The sequence below is a fragment of the Dipodomys merriami genome, unplaced genomic scaffold (genome assembly GCF_024711535.1).
Source record: "Dipodomys merriami isolate MVZ:Mamm:240054 unplaced genomic scaffold, mDipMer1.0.p SCAF_176, whole genome shotgun sequence".
NCBI classification, from domain to species: domain Eukaryota; kingdom Metazoa; phylum Chordata; class Mammalia; order Rodentia; family Heteromyidae; genus Dipodomys; species Dipodomys merriami.
Window position 1 is genome coordinate 2156876 of NW_027203115.1, and position 17231 is coordinate 2174106.

General features: G+C 42.9%; 1 protein-coding gene across 1 annotated transcript in view; it reads right to left on the minus strand.

The window, feature by feature from the left end:
* Positions 1-17231, minus strand: part of Glg1 (golgi glycoprotein 1) — a 96013-nt gene that overhangs the window by 12990 nt on the left and 65792 nt on the right. Inside the window, exons 11-19 of the mRNA XM_070026288.1 lie at positions 15922-16075; positions 13372-13509; positions 9635-9721; positions 7650-7712; positions 6794-6907; positions 5625-5713; positions 3956-4073; positions 2597-2689; positions 439-576 (exon numbers count right to left, since the gene is read on the minus strand). Of these exons, the coding sequence (XP_069882389.1) occupies positions 439-576; positions 2597-2689; positions 3956-4073; positions 5625-5713; positions 6794-6907; positions 7650-7712; positions 9635-9721; positions 13372-13509; positions 15922-16075 (994 nt within the window). The remainder of the gene's footprint in view (positions 1-438; positions 577-2596; positions 2690-3955; positions 4074-5624; positions 5714-6793; positions 6908-7649; positions 7713-9634; positions 9722-13371; positions 13510-15921; positions 16076-17231) is intronic.

Below are 17231 nucleotides of genomic sequence, written 5' to 3' on the forward strand. Positions count from 1 at the left end.
TTTTCTTTTTTTTTTCTTTGGGTCCGGTCATGGGGCCTGAACTCTGGGTCTGGGCACTGTCCCTCAGCTCTTCAGCTCAAGGCTAGCGCTCTACCACTTGAGCCACAGGGCCACCTCCAGCTTTTTTCTTTTTGCTTATGTGGTGCTGAGGAATCGAACCTAGGGCCTCAGGTATGCAAGGCAAGCGCTCTATCACTGAGCCAACTTCCCAGCCAGCTCTGAGGTTTTCTAACTGAAGCAGGCATTAGCATTACTTGTGAATAGTCTGGGGCTCTACTCCTCGAGTTCCTGACTCAGCACAACCAGGTAGAGCCCAGGAATCTGTAAGTTGCCAGCAGATGCTATTGGCTTTGGAGCCATACCAGAGAACAACTGACTTGACAATGTTTAACCAAGGTTTACTCTGTTGTTCACACTTAAGATGTACTTGCTGCTTACCTTTATCATCTGCTTGCAGACACGCATAAGTGTATAGTCTAGCTCTGGGTCCATCATTTCTGTCTCCTGCAGCTTAAATACTTTCTGGTGGCAACGGGGACTTAGCTGCTTCTTGTTCTCTTTCAGACATTCAATAATCTATGATGTAAAAGTTATGGTCATTTGAGAAGATGTTTCAGGGAGTAACAGTACATCTATGCTGACTGAAGCACTTACTTCTGAGAGCATGCCCCCCCTCCCCTTTTTCTTTTTGTTGGTCATGGGGCTTGAACTCTGGACCTGGGCCTCAGCTCTTCAGCTCAAGGCAGGTGCTCTACCACTTGAGCCACAGCACCACTCCTGGTTTTCTGAGTGGTTTATTGGTGATAAGGGTCTCCCAGCCTTTCCTGTCCAGGCTGGCTTTGAACTACGATCCTATGATCTCAGCCTCTTGAGTAGCTAGGATTATAGGCATGAGTCACCTATGCCCAGCTGCACCTTTATTTCTATCCAACTGAAGAATGCATTATTAAGCTGGGTATCAGAATTGTACAATTACCTCAACTGTAGTACAAAGTAACAAAATTTGAAACACATGAATTAAAAAGTTAAAAGGCATAGAGGACTTGGAAGATCAAGAAGAACAAAAAAGGAAAGCAATATTTGAAGGAACAGTGACAGAATTTCCCAGAACTCAAGAAAAATATGACAAAGATCCAACTATGATAAAGTAAACAAAAAACTATCTAATCATATCAGACTGAATATATAGATTGTTAAAACTTAAAACAGAAAGAAAACTCCATATTAATTACAAAGGAATGATAATCAGACAGAGTCAGACTTTGTATTGTCAACAGTAGAATAAGACAACAAAGAAATTATTGCAGAGCTAAAGCCCCAGGGCAATGTCCTTGGTAAATAAGTAGCCAGAGAACATTTAAAATCTCTTGTTTGCAATTCATTACTGGTAATGGTAGGTATCTTTTTCATTTTTCTTTCTTTCTTTTTTGTCAGTCATGAGGCTTGAACTCTTGGGCCTGGGTGCTGTCCTTCAGCTCAAGGGGAGCACTCTACCACTTGAACCACAGTGCCACTTCTGGTTTTCTGGTGGTTAATTGGAGATAAAGAGTTTCACAGAATTTCCTGCCCGGGCTGGCTCTGAACCATGATCCTCAGAGCTCAGCCTCCTTAGCAGCTAAGGTGATAGGCATGAGCCACCAGCGCCCAGCTAGGATCTTTTTCTGTGTATTAAAAAAAAAAAAAAATTCCCTACATGACTCTTACATGATCTCTATTAACATCTTCTTTGGAAGGGGACCATTATGAAACCTGATAAAGATCAAAAGAAAGATGTAGAGAAAAGGAAAAGAGAAGGCAGGCAAATATAATTAAGGTACATAATATGCACATATGAAAATGTCACAAGAAACTCCATTACTTTATACAATTAACAAATGTTAACTTTAAAAAGACAAAAGAAAAAAAATGCAATGGGAGCAGAATGAAGGAATAATTGATTCTGGAGATGCAATGTTGAGCAAGCCACAGAGAGGAGGCAGGAGAGAAATCTCTAGGAAGACAAGGTGGGGGAGGATGAGGTAAATGGAACAAGAAGAAAATGAACAGCGACAAAGAGAAGTGCCAGGGAAGAACTCAGAAAGCCAGTGTGGGGGCACAGAGGGGATGACGGGGCTGAATAGGTGTGATGTGTCTCTCCCCACCAGTGAAGAGTTATTAGGATGTTACCTTCACACGACTTGTATAATTAAAACATGAAACATGGCTCAAGCCATAGAGTATCTGTCTAGCAAGCTCAGCCTCACCAGTCCCTGGTTCAAAACCTCAGGATCTTTTTTTCTTCTGTGTTGGTTCTGTAACTTGAACTCAGGGCCTGAGCTTTGTTTCTGAGCTTTTCTTTGCTCAAGACTTGCACTTTTACCACTTGAGCCACAGCGCCACTTCCAGTTTTATTTGAGTTGTTTCCTGGAGATAAAGAGTTTCATGGATTTTCTTGCCTGGGCTGTTGGCTAAAGCCCAGATCTAAGCCTCCTGAGTACCACAATCTTCAGATCTAAGCCTTCTGAGTAACTAGGATTACAGGTGTGAGCTGCCAGTGCCTGACCAAAACCCCAGGGTCTACACAAACCAAAACAAAAATTAAAGCAAAAAAATTTACCTGAGCATTTCCATATTGCACAGTGGAACAGTAGTTCTTGATGTCACTCTTGCAGGCTTCATAGAGATCTGGCTCTAAACGGATGTCCTCTGTCTGCACGAGAGGAAGTCAGCATGGAACAGTGAGCTAGTTTTTTTTTTTTTTTTTGTCGGTCGTGGGGCTTGAACTCTGGGCCTGAGCGCTGTCCCTCAGCTCTTCAGCTCAAGGTGAGCGCTCTACCACTTGAGCTACAGTGCCACTTCCGGTTTTCTGGTGGTTTATTGGAGATAGGAGTCTCACGGTCTCTCCTGCCCGGGCTGGCTTTGAACCGTGATCCTCAGATCTCAGCCTCCTGAGTAGCTAGGATTACAGGCGTGAGCCACCAGCGCCCGGCACAGTGAGCTAGTTTTAAGCTGGAGAGTTCAAAAGCTCTACAGACATGTTAGTTGAATCTTGTCCAGTGACTATGACATCTGTGGCAGCAGTGTGGCCATGCTGCAGAACTGAGAATACAGTTTCAGTTCTGCGACAGGCTAGCCATATAGCCTTGAATCTAGGTTATATGAAGGTTCATATCTATTCTGAAATGCAGACCTAAAATTCTACCTCTGTTATTGTACTGAGTTATGCTCAGAGAGAGGAAACCAAAGCTTCCAATCAAATCTCTATTACAGTAGGACATTTGGGTTAGCCCCACTCACATGGACTTATCAAGTCACTACAAGTGTGTACAAATCTACTACGTAGCTTCTGGGATATTATTAATTTTGTTTGGTCTTACTTAGTTTAGCTTAGATGGAAGGGACACACAACATATTTTTAGCTCTTTTTAACAAGGTTTGGGCTTGATTTCAAAAGGAAAGCAAGAAGATCCCCCCTACAGGGTACATTGTGGATTACTTTCCCTAATCCATTTCTGCTGATGAATGTATGGCATTTCCCAGATACTGCTGTAGATCAGGGAGTGGGCACAAACGCCAAGCTGGTACAGGTGAATCGAAAAGAGTTTTGTTAATGGCCAGTGGAGGTTTCTCTCTCTTTTCTCATTTTGCTAGCGGTGACTAGTGGGGCAGGTAGTCCAGCTGCCACAGGCAGCCAATCTGATGCCATGGAGAAGAGAATGAAGGGAGAAGATTCTCAATCCTTGAGGACATTACTGACCCAATGATCATATCACATGCTTATTTTGTCTTACAGCTTGACCTCCAGTTAGGCACGGTTAAAAAAAAAAAGTTATCACTTGAAATCACACAGTGAAAAAAGAATTATCATATGGTAAAATTTTAGCACATGACCCTATGTCTTGATCATCACAACATGCCCTAACCCTCCCAGCTGGGTATACCGGTTCCAACCCCAGTGGTTTCTGGGAGGCATTACCATCTCCAGCTCCTCCACTCGGAGCTGCTTGCGGCACTTCAGGGACACCCTGTGCTCCTTGGCTTCCTGCAGAGTGTCATTGCGCACTGTGGTACTCAGGCAGATCACTACATCCACCCTGCCAAGAAAAGATGAGATCTAAGACTAGCTGGAGTCACAGTAGGCAGATGGCCTGAGAGCTGGACTGGGGCAGGGCAGGGCATCCCATTCACACAGAATTCATAAGCTTTTCTCCCATGCTTTTGAACGTCTTTCCTTAAGCACCACAGTTTGTTCAGTGCTAAAAGCTGTACCTTGACTATACATGACTATTCTTTTATGTGATATTGGCCTCAAGGCACAAGAGCAGTGATGCTGAAAACTCGGGTAGGTCAAAGAAAAGCCATACAATATTCCTTGTAAGTGAAAAGGTTAAAGTTCTGCAGTATGGAAAAAGATTATGCTGCGATTGCTAAGATCTATAGTACTACAAGATACTGAGAGATATTACATTCCTGTAAGCTTCATTATAGTTTTTGTTGTTGTTTTGCTGGTTGTGAGGCTTGAACTCAAGGCTTGGGTGCTGTACTTGTACTTTTCTGCTCAAGGCTAGCATTTCAATACTTGAGCCACACCTCCACTTGCAGCTTTTTTGGTAGTTAATTGGGGATAAACAGTCTCATAGAATTTCCTACCTGGCCTAGATTCAAATCTTAATGCTCAGATCTCAGCCTCCGGAGTAGCTAGGATTAAAGGTGTGAGCCACCAATGCCCAGCTTTTATTACAGTTTTATTATTATTCTCATTAATCTCCTTCTGTATCTAATTGACATATTGAACTTTATTACGGGTATGCAGATAGAGAAAGAGAAGGTGTATATGGGGTTGGTACTCTGTAGTTTCAGGCATCTGCTGGGGGTCTTAGAACGTATTCCTTGCTGACAGTGGTGGTCAGCTGTAAGGGGGAGCTTCGGTACAGAAATCAGGAGTAGCCTGAATGCCAATATATTCCTGACTAGAGGAGAAACCAGACAGGGGACATGTGTGCAAAGACACCTCAACGCTTCGTTTAAAGCAAGTGACTAGAGAAGAATGCTGCTGTTCACTGTGAGACTCTGCTTTATTGTGAAACTCATTCTTTAAGGGAAAGAAACCTGGGCAAAATGGGAACTTGATTTATAGGAGGGGAGATAAGTTCCAAACCAATTCCTGTTCCAAGAGCTATGCAGAATTGGTAGTCCTGCCATCAAAGCTTATCAGTCTCCTTATGAAGACTTAATTTCAAGGAGAATTCAAGCTCCCTTCCTCACTAGGGCTGTAAATTGGTGAAGGCTTGGCTACTTTTCTGTACCCAAGATGACGTAGTGGATAATGCCAGCAGTCAGTCCACTTCTCATACTGCAACTTATTTCTCTAAAGTACACAATCTCTATCTGCTCTATTGGTTAGGTAGCTGAAACTTGGAAAGTCAATACTAATGTTCCTGTAGTCTATCTATGGGCTCTGCTTGTAATAACTCCAACCAGAGCCGTGGCTCTGAGCAGCTATGTTTGGCCACATTCCCAAGGAAGAGAAACAGGTCTCTGGGCTATTTCTTCCAGGCAGCTGAGGTCGTCTCACATGTCGGATATTCATTCAAGTAGCTAAAAGGACTCAGGGAAATAGAACAGATCAATTAAAGGCTACATACTTCTTTTTTATGTTGGGGCAGAGTTTCAACACATCCTCCTTGCAGGCCATTTTAAACTTGTATGAGAAACGAAAATCCTTCATCTGCACCTGAAAGATAATGAGAAAGAATATCAGAAGCTCTGTGGCCTAGTAGTCAGCAATGACGGGTGACATTTTAGTCATATAACTTTCAGAGGCCTGCTCATAAGACCCTGGATGACTGGCCTGCATCTCACACTTCAGAACCTGATGAGCTCTCATGATTCCCCACACCATCTCTGGCATTGAAGTCACTGTGTCACACAGGAAAACTTCTCCAAATTCTTTGGTTTGCTTTGCCACTTCAAGTTTCTACACAAACAAGCCCCTCCTCTTTCACCTTCTAGCCACCACTTTGGCTTTGCTTTTCTTCCTCAAGGCGCCCATGGCTGTAACCTTTGTACACATGCTTCTGTATCTTTCTCCTACTACTTACCATTAGGGCATAGGAGTTCATTAACACAGCAGAACACAGGCAGGTGGGCTACCTGCCCTAACAAGTAGTCACCTTAGCAGCTGAATCATCTTCCTTGCAGGAAATGCCTGCTATCCCCAACAAAAGTAACTACAGACTGCTTCCACAATCTTTTTTTTTTTTTTTTTTTGGTTGGTGAACTCTGGGCCTGGGCGCTGTCCCTCAGCTCTTCAGCTCAAGGCTAGCACTCTACCACTTCAGCACAGTGCCACTTCCGGCCTTTTCTGCTTATGTGGTGCTGAGGAATGGAACCCAGGGCCTCATGCATGCAAGGCAAGCGCTCTACTACTGAGCCACCTTCCCAGTCCCATGCTTCCACAATCTTATATGCTGGATTTAGGTTTTATGATTTAGAAGAAAACACGAGTTCAGGGTTTTGATACATACCTGGGCCACTGTACTATCAGTCACACAAAACATCAGAAAGAAAATGCCTGCTTACTTGTCTCTGGCCCCAGCAGACTGATTGTTCCCTAGCGGCAGAGACAATGTCTCACTGGGCATTGCGTGTACCTAGCAAAGTACTTGGTACAATGGACTAAAACCACATTTGCTGACAAATTCAAAGTAGAAATAAATAAACAAGTTTTCAAGACCAGAGAGGTGCTAAGATGTTCCAAAAGAGGAAGTTAATCAGTAATCATCCAAACAGCTAAAATAGGAAATGGACTGACCAGTTGGAAGTGGGTAACTCCAATGGCACACTTCTCATTCATATCTTTCTGATGTTTGTTCTGTATCAGACATTCCATCAGGTCCCCAGAGTCTATCTGGTTGTCTGCTACATCCTGGGGAAGACAGTATACATTCACATTTCATTTGTAACAATGAATGAATACAACCTGTAGCTCAGTCCATGGAAATATGAACAGGGCTGATTACAGAAGCATTCATAAATGAGATACTTCATAAATTATTCAAAACAGGCCTAAGAAATCACAAATGAGAAATAGTCAGTGAATAAAATGTATACAGCCAGTTGCTCTGCACAAGGCAGGAACATGTTCTCTGAGGTCTTTACTTGCTTTCCTTATGTAATTGTGGCAGGTGCTCTGTAATAATCTCTAACACAGTCATTTGACTGTCAGAGCCCATGGGTTCCCCATTGTGTTTCACTCCTACAATTTCGGTACTTCAGTAAGTGGATTAAATAAGGTAACAGGATTCAGTCAAGATGGAAGTACAAAGGTGACATCAGGAGAGGGAAACCACTACTATAGCCAGCAAGTACTGGGAAGCACCCAGATACACTTGCTTCTGGAGTCCTCCCTTCAACACTTTACAAAGGGCATCTCTGTCATTGCTATCCATAAATCCAGTCATCTGAAAAAGCTGTCCATACAGCGTTTCCTGAGGGTGGCCCTTCTCTATCTTGTTTCTATTTCCAAGATTTACTTGTTAAAACTGACTATCGTTCAGGAGAAAAGACCTCATCTCTGAAGTCAGAGATGAGTCCCACACCCTTGGGAGACCAGCATCCTAATGAATTTTGTTTGGTTTCTAATCTTTGTTCCTCCAGATATCACTTACGTGGCAAAAGTTCTGAATTATGGGCTCACAGGCTCTCATCAACAAGGCTTCTATCTGAATGTCCTGTAAAACATTAAGTAGATTCATAATTTTTCTTTCTTTCTTTTTTTTTTTTTTGGGGGGGGGTCTGGTCGTGGGCCTGAACTCTGGGCCTGGGCGCTGTCCCTCAGCTCTTCAGCTCAAGGCTAGCACTCTACCAATTGAGCCACAGCACCACTTCCGGCTTTTTTTTCTGCTTATGTGGTGCTGAGGAATCAAACCCAACCCAGGGCCTCATGCATGCAAGACAAGCGCTCTCCCACTGAGGCACCTTCCCAGCCCCTCATAATTTTTATTTAGAAAGAGCCAGGAGGAGGGGCAGTTTCTCCTTCTATCACCTCAGGATATAAACAACTTATACTCTAAAAAGTAAAAGACATTACCCCTCCCCCACCCCAAACACACACTTTTGGTAAAACTAAGGTACGGACTCAATACCCTGGACTTGTTAGGTAGGTGGTCTACCACTTGAGTCACACATCCTAAAAGACATTGTTTCCTACAGACAGATTCTTGTGCCTAAACAAAAGAGAGGACAAAGTTAAGAAAGGTGGGATGCGCCGGGTGCTGGTGGCTCACAACTGTAATCCTAGCTACTCAGGAGGCTGAGATCTGAGGATCAAGGTTCAAAGCCAGCCAGGGCAGGAAAGTCCGTAAAACTCTTATCTACAATAAACCACTAGAAAACTGGAAATGGCACTGTAGCTCAAGAGGTAGAGCACAGGGACAGCACCCAAGCCCAGAGTTCAAGCCCTACAACCAACCAAAAAAAAGAAAGATGGGATGAAGTGGGTGCCAGCAGCTCAAGCATTTAATCATAGCTACTCAGGAAGCTGTGATCTGGTGGATCAGAGTTTGAGGTTAGCTCAGGCAGAAAAGTTCACTAGGCCCTATCTCCAAAACAGCAAAAGGCAGGAGTAGTGATGTGGCTCAAGTGGCAGACTGCCTGCCTATGAAGTAGAAGACTGAGTTCAAACCCCAGTACCACCACCAAAAAAAAAAAAAAAAAAAAAAAAGGTGGGAAGAAGAAACAGTAGTAACATTAGAGCATGCAAAACCTTTGGAGCTTTTCCAAAATGTTAAGCAACTTAAAATGAAAACAAATATAATTGATATCTACCTTTTGTTTCTAAGTTCATAAGCCAGATCACAGACTTTAACCAGATGATAAACCACTGCTAAATGCCTTTAAGCAGAACAATCCTGGTTGTTCCTAGAAAGTCCCTAGCTGCTCGGGTTCTTCTATTAAAGAGCTACAGCTCATAAAGGTCCTCCCCAACCCATAAGGACATGATGAAAATGGGAGAGAAGGGGAGGGAAGGTGAGAGCAAGAACAAAATTTGAAAACTAGAAAGTAAAATGCTTACAATGAAAAAAAAATAGCCTTTCCTTGTTTCTCTGATTTCTGCTTCCACCAGATAACTTGAGCATTTTTAGCTACCTCCCTGCCATAGTAATAGTTTTTGTATTTCTGAACAATACTCTTGTGCTTATGTGTGTTTCTATTCTAACGAGTCCCAGGATGTTATTTCATCTTTCACATAACTGGAAATCCCAAGCTTTTTGTTCAACATCCATTCCCAATGACGTAACTAAAGGAGCTATAAGGAAAACAGAGTGTGGATGCTTGAGTTACTCTTGAGTGTGACTCACAGACTGACATAGCAGCAATCTTTCCTCAAGGGAGAAGGTCTCATCACTGTGATAACTGATTGATGTGAAGCCACTTTGTGAAGAAAACCTAAGTGTTAACTTTTCTAGAGAAGTGGGGGAAAGGGTCAGGACACAGCAAAATGTTTTGAGAAAACAAAGAGGGAGAGTCTGATTAAGCTTCTTTTGATTATTCAGAGGCTCTACATTCTCAAGAGTGTTGAAAGAGCAGAGCTGAACGAGAAAGGCCAGGTGGCTGGCAGCCCTTCTCCTCTGAGGAGCTACATGCTGCTTACCTCTGATTCTAACTCGGTGAGGTTGCCCACTATGTCTCTGCACTCCACGGCCAAGTCATCCAGATGGTCCTGGAGGCACTCAAGCTCCTGCATATGAAAAGGCAAGTCGTGGTGTTCATCAGTTGCATCAATGAACACCAGTCTGCTCCCTTTGCACTGGTCCTCCTTTCTTCTTCCTGAAAAGGCACTACCTCACTGCACACAGCACAAGTTTATTTGATCCCCAAACCAAGGGTGTTAAAAAAATAATTACTTAATTAGTTGATATAGCAGAGTATTTAAGAAGATCAAGGGATATAAGAAGGCCAAACCCACCAGGCAACAGGAACTGATCTTCAGCTGTTCTCAAACTCTAAAAATCTCTCTCTCTCTTTTTTTTTTTTGGTTGGCTGGGGGGGCTTGAACTCTGGGCTTGAGTGCTGCTCCTACACTCTTCAGCTCAAGGTAAAGCACTCTACCGCTTGAGTCACAGTGCCACTTCCGGTTTTCTAGTGTTTTATTGGAGATAAGAGTCTCACAGACTTTCCTGCCCAGGCGGGCTCTGAACTGAGATTCTCAGATCTCAGCCTCCTGAGTAGCTAGGATTACAGGCGTGAGCCACCGGCGCCCTGCTCTAAAAATCTTAATCAGGCTTTTATTCTAATCCTTCAATATCTCCCTATTCCTCTTTTAATCTATGTTTTGATTTTATCTATCTACCTACCTATTTACCTACCTCTCTGGTACTTTTTTTGTGTGTGTAGTCCTGGTACTTTCACTTGTTCTCTCCCTCAACTTTTTCACTAAAGATTGGTGTTCTATCATTTGAACCATTCCTCCAGCTTCAGCTTTTTGCTGCTTAACTGAAGATAACAGTCTTTTAGTTATCTCAGCCTGGGCTGGCTTCAAACTGCAACCCTCAGATCTCAACTTCCTATAGCAGCTAATATTGTAGGAGCCAACAGCATGTGGATGGTACTAGTAAGATCTGTGGGCCTCCTGCTTCCTTGGCAGGAGCTCTCACTTGAGTCATGCCCCTAGCCAACCCCCCTTTTTAAATTGTTATTATAAAGGTGATGTACAGAGGGGGTTACGTGTATGTCAAGTAAAGAGTGCTTTCTTTTTGTATAAGGAGACCCTTTCCCTCACTCAGCTTTTCCCCCCAGCCCTTTTTGCCACATACCATTCACTATATCTAGCTAGATGAGGACTTACAACTTTTTTGCTTAGGCTGGTCTTTAACTGAAGGCTCTTCCATCACTGCTTCCTGATTATCTAGGATTACAGGTGTGGGCCTCTGAGCCTACTCTTAATTCCCATTTTAGATGTGCACTTTGACAATGATCAATAGGCCACAAATTCATAGTAGAAGGCCATGTATTACATTGAGATTCTTCATGGCTAGCCTGGTGCTTGGTGGCAGCTCATGCCTGTAATCCTAGCAACTCAGGAGCCTGAGATCTGAGGATTGAGGTTTGAAGCCAGCCTGGGTAGAAAAGTCTATGAGAGTCTTATCTTCAATTAACCAGCAAAAAGCCAGAAGTAGAGTTATGGCTCAAGTGGTAGATTGCCAGCCTTGAGTGAAAAAGTGAGTGTGAGGCCCTGAGTTCAAGCCCCAGTACTAGTAAAAAAGTAATAAATGAAACAAAATGAAAGACTCTTCCTGGCCAAATCAGGTGAAGACCCTAGGCCTGGATTACATCATAGAGCTCAAACTCATACAAGTCAGACCGAGTATTCTAAACCCAATTACAGGATCCTCTGAAGGAAATCTATTAAACAAGACAATGTGGTAGTTTCGGCAACTTAAAAATTACCTGGAGCTTTGGAAACTGAGCTGGAACTGCATGGAGTTGTAGCTATTAATATACTTTTTAGGGCTGGGAAGGTGGCTCAGTGGTAGAGCGCTTGCCTTGAATGCTCAAGGCCCTGGGTTCGATTCCTCAGCACCACATAAGCAAAAAGAAAAAAGCCGGAAGTGGCGCTGGAGCTCAAGTGGTAGAGCGCTAGCCTTGAGCTGAAGAGCTGAGGGACAGCGCCCAGGCCCAGAGTTCAGGCCCCACGACCAGACCCAAAAAAAAAAAAAAAAAAAAAAAATACTTTTTAGAAGTTTAGGTATAGCATCAGTTTCCTTTCTCAAGCAGATTCACAGCTATTTCTCAGCAGAGTGATCTGCTAAGTGATCAGATTTAATGTACTGATTATTCTGTTTTAGAACTGAAAGAGGAAGAGAAGAGTTGAAGGAATTATACAATAGCCAGAATGGAAGAGGGAAAAAAACCTAAAGGGAAATGCATCAAACATTTAAATTTTTCATAAAAGTAAGATAAAAAATGGCTAGTTATGAAACTATTCCTTATACTTAGCTTCTCAGTGATGTTCTACAAAGTATTACAGCTTTTTAAATGTTTATGTGTGCATGAAGGAAACTGCTAGGACTCTGTATCAACACATCCTTTGTTCTAGAGGCAGCAGAAAGCTAAACAATAGGCATTTTCAAACAATAAACTCAACAGAATTGTACCAGGCTCACAAAGCAGAAGGCTGAAAATACTGCTATACCCAATAGACCTAGTAAGTAGCCATATTGCTCCTTTAAAAGGTCTAACTCTGGCTGGGAAGGTGGCTCAGTGGTAGAGCACTTGCCTTGCATGCCCTGAGGCCCTGGGTTCGATTCCTCAGCACCACATACGCAAAAAAAGAAAAAAGCCGGAAGTGGTGCTGTGGCTCAAGTGGTAGAGCACTCGCCTTGAGCTGAAGAGCTGAGGGACAGCACCCAAGCCCAGAGTTCAAGCCCCACGGCCGACCAAAAAAAAAAAAAAAAAAAAAAAAGAATGTAAATTGAGTCTTTTCCATTTTTGGACAGTACTGAGGTTTGAACTCAGGGTCCTGTGCTTGCTAGGCAGACATGGTACTACTTGAGCCTTAGTCTCAGTTCTAGACTTGAGTTTTAGGTAGGAAAACCAATATATGTTACCTCTCTAAGCCATAATTTGGACAACTATGCTGGGAAAATGATTTCTTCTCCATACATCTTGTAGTGAAGACATTTGGGCCTGTCAGCATTTACATATCTTGCTTAGCTCTAAAGAATTCAATATGGCTTATAAAGTTAAGGAAGGAAAATGTAAGATAAAATAAATTAAAATGGTTAAAACAAGAAAAGTACATTAAGGGAAGTGGGATGGAACCAGCAGTAAGCCTACAACAATGCCTGTGTGTGTTAGAGGTAGGCAGACCTTCAGCTCTAAGCTTTCAAAGGGAAACATGAGGAAGGAAAATGACCAATTACAACACCAGTAGCAATAATATAAAAACAAAGTAGCTGCTTAGGAAAAATACAATATTTCTTGGGTACTTCTTCTACAGAGTACATTAAGTCACATAACAAATTGTCTGTGAAGAAAATAGCAACTTTGCTGGGCACTGGTGGCTCAGGCCTGTAATTCTAGCTACTCAGGAGGCTGGGATCTGAGGATCGTGGTTCAAAACCAGCCCAGGTAGGAAAGTCCTTGAGACTCTTATCTGCAATTAACCACCAAAAAACTGGAAGTGGCACTGTGGCTAGGTGGAAGAGCGCTCACTTTGAGCTGAAGAGCTCAGAGACAGCATCCAGGCCTAGAGTTCAAGCCCCACGACCGACAAAAAAGAAAAAGAAAAAGAAAAAGAAGGAAAAAGAAAACAACACCAACTTGGACTTCATGGGGTACCCTACTCAAAACATGAGTCAATACTGAACCAGAAGGCTTGTCATTTACCTGGCCAGTTTCTGTTTTCTCACTACACCACTTCCCCAGATCTATCAGGCACTTATCCTGGAGGGCAGGGTCTAGTTTAACATCCATGGCACGCTGGTGTAGGATCCTTTGCACTTCTGCTCGGCACTCCCGTGAGAGCTACATGAGAAAAGAGTAACAAAACAACTATAGGAAGAACCCAAAGACAGCAAAGGTGCCAGGAAGCTAACAGATAATCCTGTGTTTATCTCCCCAATGTTAGACAGCTCACTCTCTAGAAGTCCTTTCTCTCCGGGAAGTATAATTATACATTCAGGTTTTTTGTTTGTTTTTTTGGTGCTGGTCCTGGAGTTTGAACTGGAGGCCTGGGTACTGTCCCTGAGCTTCTTTTACTCAAGGCTAGAGCTCTACCACTAGACACAGTGTTACTTCCAGTTTTTTCTGAGTAGTTTATTAGAGACAAGAGTCTCATGGACTTTCCTGTCCAGGCTAGCTTTGAGCCATGATCCTCAGATCTCAGCCTCCTGAGTAGCCAGAGTTACAGGTATGAGCCACCAGCACCCAGCTACATTCAGTATTTTCTAATATAAAAATGACATCCTTTTCTGAGTTAAACCTGAAGGAAGACATTCACTCAAATTAAGAGTTTCTACTTCACAAAATTACACTCTACATACACAAAAAGCTATCCAGGCTCCAGTGGCTCATGCCTGTAATCCTAGCTACCTAGGAGGCTGAAATTTGAGGATTGTGGTTCAAAGCCAGCTCAGACAGGAAAGTCTGTGAGACTCTTACCTCCAATAAACCACCAGAAAACCGGAAATGGCACTGTGGATCAAGTGGTAGAGTGCTAGCCTTGAGCTGAAGAGCTCAGGGACAGTGCCTAGGCCCAGAGTTCAAGCCCCATGACCAAACCAAAAAAAAGACGAAGAGGAGGAGGAGGAGGAGGAGGAGGAGAAAAAAATGTGGTATCTGATTGAGGAAAGAATATACCCTTGTTCAGGAGAACTGAGTTCAAGCTGACCTAAAACCGAATGAGCAGGCAATTGCAGAAGCAATAGTTACACAGAGCTAGATGCTAATAGCTCATGCCTGTTATCCTTGCTACTCAGGAGGCTGAGATCTGAGGATTGCAGTTCAAAGCCAGCCTGGGCAGAAAAGTTCCCACGAGACTGTTATCTCCAATTAACCTCTCAAAAGCTGGAGGTGGTGGTATCAAGTGGTAGAGTGCTAGCCTTAAGCACAAAGAAGCTCAGAGACAGTGCCCAGGTCCTGGGTTCAAGCCTCAGAACAGACCAAAAAAAAAAAAAAAAAAAAAGTTACATAGTTCAGGACTAGAGTTTTCTAGATAAATTATGTGCAATGAAGCAGGTGGAATGGATATTTTTGGAAGGCCCATGGGAAAGCAGTGATTAGCAGGTATTATCAGCTTCCCATCCTAAAAAAAGGTCAGCACACCTGGGATAGGGAATAGGCCCTTATGGAGTCATGTTTTGACACTGGGGGGGGGGGGGGTGGCTGTACCAAATACCACTATGTCTTCCTCTTTAAGATGGTTAATTTTTCAGGTTTGTTTTTTTTTTTTTAAACTTGAGTTTCATGTTTGCAGCAGGTGTTGTACTGCTTCCAAGTCAAACCTTCCTGACTAGAAAGGATTATAGGTGTGAGCCACTGGGACCAGGCTTAATTTTTTTTTTAAGCCAGGACACTGGATTCTATTATGTCTTTACTTGTAAAAGAAGGAAATTCCTGCTACGGGGACTTGCCAGATGCCAGATTTCTAAAGTCCCTGTGGCTAACAAGGATCATGATATGGATCCATGTTCTCTTATTTATAACCCTATGAAAATTAAGTCAGCTTTCACAAGTGAAGGAGGATCTTCTTATATTTAACTCTCCTCATTCTGAATTCTTAACAAGTTCTTGCGCTGAGTTCAGTAAACATGCATGTGAAATAATAGCCTGGCTTCTTTCTGTAACAAGGCAGAACAAACATCCAATATGGTTTCTCATAAGGTGTACAAATGCCATTCTAGAGATCAAGCAGTATCCCAGAGTGACACCAGGAAAACCAAGCTCACACAAACATCCCACTGACAGACAGCAATTGGGGCAGACAAATACCAAGAGACTGGGTATGGAAGCTTTTGCTCCAACTAGTGCATTGTCAGAGTGGCCTCATTAATACAGGGATTTGTGTTCAGCTGCCAAGGGCAGAGCTAAAGAACCATTTCTATGCTGACTAAAAGCTTCTAATGGATCTTTAAAGCTAAATAAAGTTAGGACAGCAGAATTTAATTGTCCATTTGTGATTCATATTTCAATAATTAAAAAAAAAATAAGACCTGGAACTGTTCCTCCACTCGCTTGGTTAAAGAAACCATTGTGGGGTGGGAAGAAGGTGATGGAACAAATAAATGTATCAGTAAGGGACACTCCTTGAGTAAGTTTCCAGCAGTACACAAACCCCTCCTCACCAAATACAGGAAAGTTTTCCTAGGATGAGAGAAACCAGACAATATACATCAAGCTAGTTAGTAACAGTAAGCAGCAGCCAACATGGACGCCTACCCTCCTTCCTTGTTCCTCGGTGCGGTAGGCGTGTCTGTACAAACAAGAGAACACAGCTCCAGGAGGCATAAGTTCACTGGTCTCGTTCCAACCATGGGTGTGGCAAAGTCGAGAAGCATCTCCCTGGCACTTTCGGTATAAGACAGGGTCCAGCCTAAAACAGTAAAAGAACTGCTATTCACCCCACCTTTCCTTTCTACACACATTAAGAAAGGGTTTACCAGGTGCTTGTTCATACAGTCATTGATAATCACCTAGGGTATTGGAGACAGCAGATATGCAGAAGTATACTCCTGAATATCACTTTTCAGCCCCTTTTAATTTAGTTTAAGGGGCTCGCCTATTTTTTGCCCAGGTCTGCCTGTGATTGATACTTATACAGATACCTCCCAAATAGCTTGGGTTACAGATGTACACCATCATGCCCAGTTTGTTTGTTGAGATGAGGTCTCACTAATTTTTTGCCCAGGCTAGCCTTGAAATAGAATCCCCTTGATCTCCACCTCCTGAGTAGTTAGGATCACAGGCATGTGCTACCACGCCCAGCTTGAATATCATTCTTAATGAATACACATGGTCAATCTATAGAAGCCTGTTAATCTTTAGACTGTAGACTTTTACCTCTAAGATGGTATCTTGGACCCGGAACTTCTATAACTCCAGTACTTAGGAGGCAGAGATAGGAGGACTGTGAGTTTGATGCTAGCCTAGACTGCCAGGATTAGTGAATGAGCCTGCATCTGTTATCCAAACCACACCAAGGGCTACTTAATTTTGACCACAATATATTGACAATTTTAGGCAGGATTATTTAATGGGAAGAGAATAACTTTTATGACTATGAAGCATTATTATTATTATTTTGGGTGCCAGTCCTGGGGCTTGAACTCAGGGCCTGGGCACTTTCCCTGAACTTTCATGTTCAAGGCTAATGCTATGCCACTTGAGCCACAGCTCCACTTCCAGCTTTTTTTTTTTTTTTTTTGTGAACATACTGTACAGAGGGGTTACAATTACATGGGCAGGATAATGCATACATTTCTTACCAAGCATTGCAGCCTCCTCCTTTGTTTACCCTTCACCTCCCTTCCCAGCCTCCCCCCTCCCCTCCACTTCCAGTTTTTGGCTAGTTATTTGAAGTCTCATGGACTTTCCTGCCCAGGCTGGCTTTGAATTGTGATCCTCTGATCTCAGCCTCCAGAGTAAATAGGATTACAGATGTGAGCCACTAGTACTTGGCTCTATGAAACATTTTTCTTATCATGAATAAAAAGAAGAGAAATAACCATGGTTTTGATTAGAGTGACATG